Source organism: Micropterus dolomieu, linkage group LG10, assembly GCF_021292245.1.
Source record: "Micropterus dolomieu isolate WLL.071019.BEF.003 ecotype Adirondacks linkage group LG10, ASM2129224v1, whole genome shotgun sequence".
In the NCBI taxonomy this organism is placed as follows: Eukaryota; Metazoa; Chordata; class Actinopteri; order Centrarchiformes; family Centrarchidae; genus Micropterus; species Micropterus dolomieu.
In genome coordinates, this window is record NC_060159.1 from 5,745,417 (window position 1) to 5,750,745 (window position 5,329).

Consider the following 5,329-nt stretch of genomic DNA (forward strand, 5'->3'; position numbering starts at 1 on the left):
ATTGAATATATTTGTGTGTGTCGGTATAATAAAAAGGGCCAAATGAGATTGGAAGACTAATTCACTGCAAGCTTTTCACCTGAGGTGAGATCTGAGGGTGTGACTTTCATGCATGTGTGGATGAGACAGCAGTGTTTTGCACTCAGTAGTTTGGGTTATGTGAGCTGTTACTAATGTCCAGCTCTCATGCAATGGACTTATGTTTTTCTACGCAGGTTTCCCCTTTTAAAATGGCATTTTGTTGATTTGGGACTAAACAAATCGTATACAAAGGTTTGCCTTCAACTTAATCATAATATATTGCTGATACAGCATCACGTCAGCAGAAACATGTAGTAGAATCAAATTGGAAGTGAACCAGCGTGGGTGGGAATGGAACAGTGGATGACACACATTCCCTTGGTGTGGGAGACCCGGGGTCGCTTCCACCTGTGACACATCCACCAATGTGTCCTTGAGCAAGACACTTAAATCCTAGTTGCTCCAGAGGCGTGCAACCTCTGACATATGTAGCAATTGTAAGTCGCTTTGGATAAAAGCTAAATGAATAATTATTATTAACCAGCAATGCCCTTTCAAGATAGATCAGTCAGATGTAAATATGGTTGGACAGTGGGAGTGCTCAAGTACAAACTGTGTATAAGAATCAAATTTTGTGCGGAACAAGCTTACTTAATTAAACAATGGACAAGAAAATTGGTTTTCTGAATTTTCAAACTCACCACAACTCTTCATCTCTCCTCAAAAATAAGCCATGGTCACATTGCTTCATTCTGTGTATTGAGAAAAATATCTTTCCCCCTTTTCTATTTTATTCTAATTTTGTCCAGGATGGGGAGGTTATGAATGTAAACCTTTTAAGTGATGGGTTTCTCTTCAGATGATAAGCAGCAGGTTGGCAGGCTCCCATGGGCTCCTTCCAGTGGAACAATACTGTCCTCTAGTGTTTAAGGAACAAACATGTTGCCTTTGGATACTGATTTGGGATCAGTTTTGCCATGTCATATCTGTACTAGTTTATGTAATTGTTTGGATGGACTACCTTTTTCTTCAACTACAGTGAAATTAGTGATTAACATAACCTATATCTCTATGTCCCCCGTCAAAAACCTCCGAATAAATCCTAAAAAGCAGAAAACATGTCGGTATGACAGCTTATAGTGAATATATTTCACTTTTTAGCATTATTAATATTTTCTTTCGATCCTCCCATTGACTTAGGAAAAAATACAACAAACCCACAATATCTCAGAAAAATAGAACAAATAAGCTATACTATTATAAGCTAAAAGGAAGGCAAAGCGTATAGAATTGAAAGACAATTGGGAGTACCCAAATTTAAACCTCAAATTGCAAATAGAATAATATTTTTTTTCTACAGCCATGAATGTGCACATTAGAAGTGGAACTATAAACTGAAAATAAATATTTATAAAAATATTACTGTCACTGAATGAATAAACTGGTGACAGGCAGCGGATACACCTGAGCACAACAATATTTTCTGCCCACACCAGGATTAGAAATATCAGTTTTTGTAAAATAGAGATAATTTTCGTACAGTCCCTAACTTACCCTGCAAAATGAGGGAGCAATAATCTAAACTGTTGCTTGGTTGGAACTCAGGAGTAAGGACAAACTAATCCCCAGTCAGTTCTGAAACGTTACTCCACCTCGGGGCTTTTTGCAGTGCTGTTCACATCACTTTAGTCCAATTGTAATTAAGTGCATGAAACTGCAAAACTGGCAGGGCCATTGGGTGTGTATCGTACTGTAGGATGAGAAAGGAGGTCTAAATGACACCACCTAATGTACCAGTGAAGAGCAGAGGGATGAAATGAACTGTGCATGTCAGCTGAGGTCATCATTAGACAGTATAAGATGTTTCTGCCTGGGCGAACAAAATATGTTCATTTGTTTTGCCATCAAGATATTTTCCACCACATGCAGGTCACGTCCATTCTTTTGCATCTTGATAGTTTAAGTATTTACTGGTGTTTGATTACGAGATGTAATAATGTATGCATACGAGAGTGTGGGTGATTGCAGAGCGGGAGAGTGACTGTGCATGTGCATGTGTGCTTGTGCGTTTCCCTGTCAATCTAACACAAAAAAAGGAATTTGTGACTACAGTGTACATTTCAGACCGCATTTCTTACATGATATCATTGTTCTGAGTCATACCAAGTGTGTATAGAGAAAATACAATAAAATAGTTTGCTATTTCTTTTGTGGACTGTCATGCCGAAGACAAAAAAAAGAACAAAAACAATTCTCAGTGCGTTTTAATTTGTGTTTGACAATATATTTCCTCTTTTTTTTTTTTATTGCTATCACAAACTCATTCCCCTAATGTTAGTCCCACTGCCACGCCTCCATAGCATTACAGATAAAACCATTAACACTGGTTGTATGCCAACACATGGGCAGGAAGGAAATCCATGGAAGGAACTTGGTTGAGTCAAACCAAATGTAGCTTATTCCTGTGAGTTTATATTCCAACAAAGTGCCAAAAACATGAAAAATCCAAAAAACAAATTGCCCAATTCACAGGCTGAACAAGACAATAAAAAAAAGGTATAAAATACTCGTACGTAACTCAAAGCACACAGTATAATGTACATCATAACCACTGTGTGACCACTGGAAGAGAGGGTTGGAGTAAAGAAAAGAACCAAGTACCAGTCTAATACAGTGGAACTACACGGGCAGTAATGTGACCTTTGGATAAAGTAGGAGAGTATTGTAGGCTTTAGCACATCACATGGTCAAAGTCAGTCAACAGTTAGCACCATTGCAGACTTCATTTTTCAGGATCAAGTTACAAAGATAGAGAAAACCTCATTTGGCTTCATTTAGGAAAGAAAGAAAACAGGTTGAAAGTAAAAAACACATGTAGTAAAAGTTGTTTTTCTTGATGGCTCTCAGGCCCTGATTTATATCCTCTTTTTGATAAAAGCCTCTTATGTCACTCATTCATTCATCCACTTCTTTGTCTCTCTCTCGCTCTCTCTCTCTCTCGCTCTCTCTCTCTCTCTCCATCACACAGCTGTTTTTAGTCTGGGAAACGCTGGCAGGCTTTTTTCCAGCGGCAGGCGGTGCACCACTGATCCTTGCGCTCCACTCCGTACACCTTGCGGCACTTTTTGGCCTCCCCGCGACCCTTCCTGTAAATGTAAAGACACGAATAGTGTGGATGAGAAGCGATGCCAGACGGCAGGAAAGGAAAAAGGGTGCTGCCACACACACTTGATGTAATCCATCTATATAAAAATGACACTGAGTAACAATAGACTGATAACAAACGAAAAGATGATTGAATCAATTTAATCTTTCGTGACCAAGCCATGGAAAAGTGATTTTACAGACAGCAGCAAAGTGGGTGATAAAACGACCTGGAGAACAAAGATAGTGAACAGATACTGGAATCAAAACAGAAAATGGTAGAAACTCAGGTGGACCCAGATCAATAAAGCTTTACTTTTTAAAGCTTAATTTACACTCAATCTAGGCAGATTAATCATTAATGAAAAGAATCATTTCGATACACAGAATTAAATTGGGCAACAAATAAATGTAAGTTACTCTTGTTTTCTGGAGGTAGAAAAAGTTTATTTAGCAGAGTAATATTGTTATTATAATTATAGTTTTTCAGTTCAATCAGTTTAGCAACAGAAAAATGTTATTTATGTGGTATTATGCTTTTTGGCTTTTTCCCCTCTCCTTTATTGAATTATATACCTTTTTTGTGCATGTAACAGGTTTGCAAAGTGAAAAAGCCCAAAGTCCACCCCAAAGGGAGTTCCCATCTCCCACAGAAAACTCTGCTCTGAACTGTCTGAAAACAGCCTGTGTGTAGTCCAGCCCCTTCACTTTCATCCCTGTGATGTCACTGGGATGAAAAGCTAAATGCGCCTCATATAACGCTCGCCAAGCGGCTACTCCAACACGCCCTCAAAAACACCGGTGGGAAAACACTGAGCTATAGCACACACCTCTCCACTCCCTTGCAAACACTAGCTACCCTCCAGGCAGTCGATGGACATAAAGTTGTTACTGTGATGTAGAGACTCAGTTAAAACTTTACGGATGAAAGATACTTTTGTTACAGATTAATAACTCACCACTCTGAAACTCTTGCTCCAGTCCATGTTGCCAAGCTGGTCGGCAACATGTAGCCTACAGCTGAATCGAAGCTTTGTTTTTACCGGCTTTTCGCTGACCCTCTCTGCTTCTGATTGGCTAATAGTCCCTAGGAACTGCGCATGTGCAACTCCCAACAAACATTTAGAGACAAATGTATCACTCCATAGCTAAAACGAAGCCTTCAACACAGGGTGAAAAGAGGAGCTGCAGCAATGTGCAGTATGAAAGAAAATATGGTATTTTTGAAAATTAAACCATGTAAAGCTGTTCTGGTACAACCTCTAAATAGGATTTTGAACCTGAAAATGAGAATAATACAACCTCTTTGAAAGAAATCCCATTACAACTGTCAATGCTATGATGCAGCTTTTAACAGTGATGAATTTACACCAACAACTAAATTGGAAAGATCTCCTGAGTTATCTTCCATTTTGTGCGAATGATTCTGAAAGGTTTGGCAAAAATGAAGCAAACATACAGTATATGTATTAGAGGGACAAGGGTGTTAAAACTGTAACCATTACCAGTACAGAGTAAATCAGCAAAAACTAAACTAATGTTGGAAATTTTGGGTTATCATCAGAGGAAGAAAGAAAGAACTGACTTTTTTGTAGTGATTATAGGACACGACATATAATAATAATATAATAACTTTGGTGATCCCTTAACTTTTCACCTCGAGCCATCAAATACTTCGGTTTATGACCAAATACCTGCAAAATTAATGACATTCCATTCAGCCGCAGCTTTATTTTCTGTTTACTGCTAACTACCAAATGTTAACATTCTAACATGCTAAGCTACCATGAGACATATACATTACCTCAACATTACAAAGCTAGCATGGCTAGACTAGACTATTTGTTGTATTTAAATTTTTAACAACAAGTAAAACGTGTTAAATGTCAACTTTTAACAGGCGCAAACTCAGGTAGGTGATGCCTCACCTGAAGGAGCAGTGAGTGCGGGATGGTGACGCACTTATAGGCTGCAGCCTATTCTGTTGGAGCCACTGTTCCCCGACACTGACAGACCGGCAGCGGGGTTTTATCATCTGAAAAAACAAATTAAGCAAATATGAATGATGAATAAATCATGAAAAAGAAAAGGTGGTCATTTCATCCCGACATAGATGACAATAAAACCTGACTTGACTCATCTGTAGGATATTGAGCATCTTATA

General features: G+C 38.5%; 1 protein-coding gene across 2 annotated transcripts in view; it reads right to left on the bottom strand.

Annotated features, from left to right (window-relative positions):
• Nucleotides 1–2,269: 2,269 nt before the first annotated feature.
• The window catches only part of znf395b (zinc finger protein 395b), a 16,151-nt gene continuing 13,091 nt past the window's right edge, over nt 2,270–5,329 (bottom strand). For both annotated transcript variants that reach the window (XM_046061306.1, XM_046061305.1), the window contains exon 10: nt 2,270–3,167. In XM_046061306.1, coding sequence (XP_045917262.1) covers nt 3,056–3,167 — 112 coding nt within the window. In that variant the 3' untranslated portion in view covers nt 2,270–3,055. The remainder of the gene's footprint in view (nt 3,168–5,329) is intronic.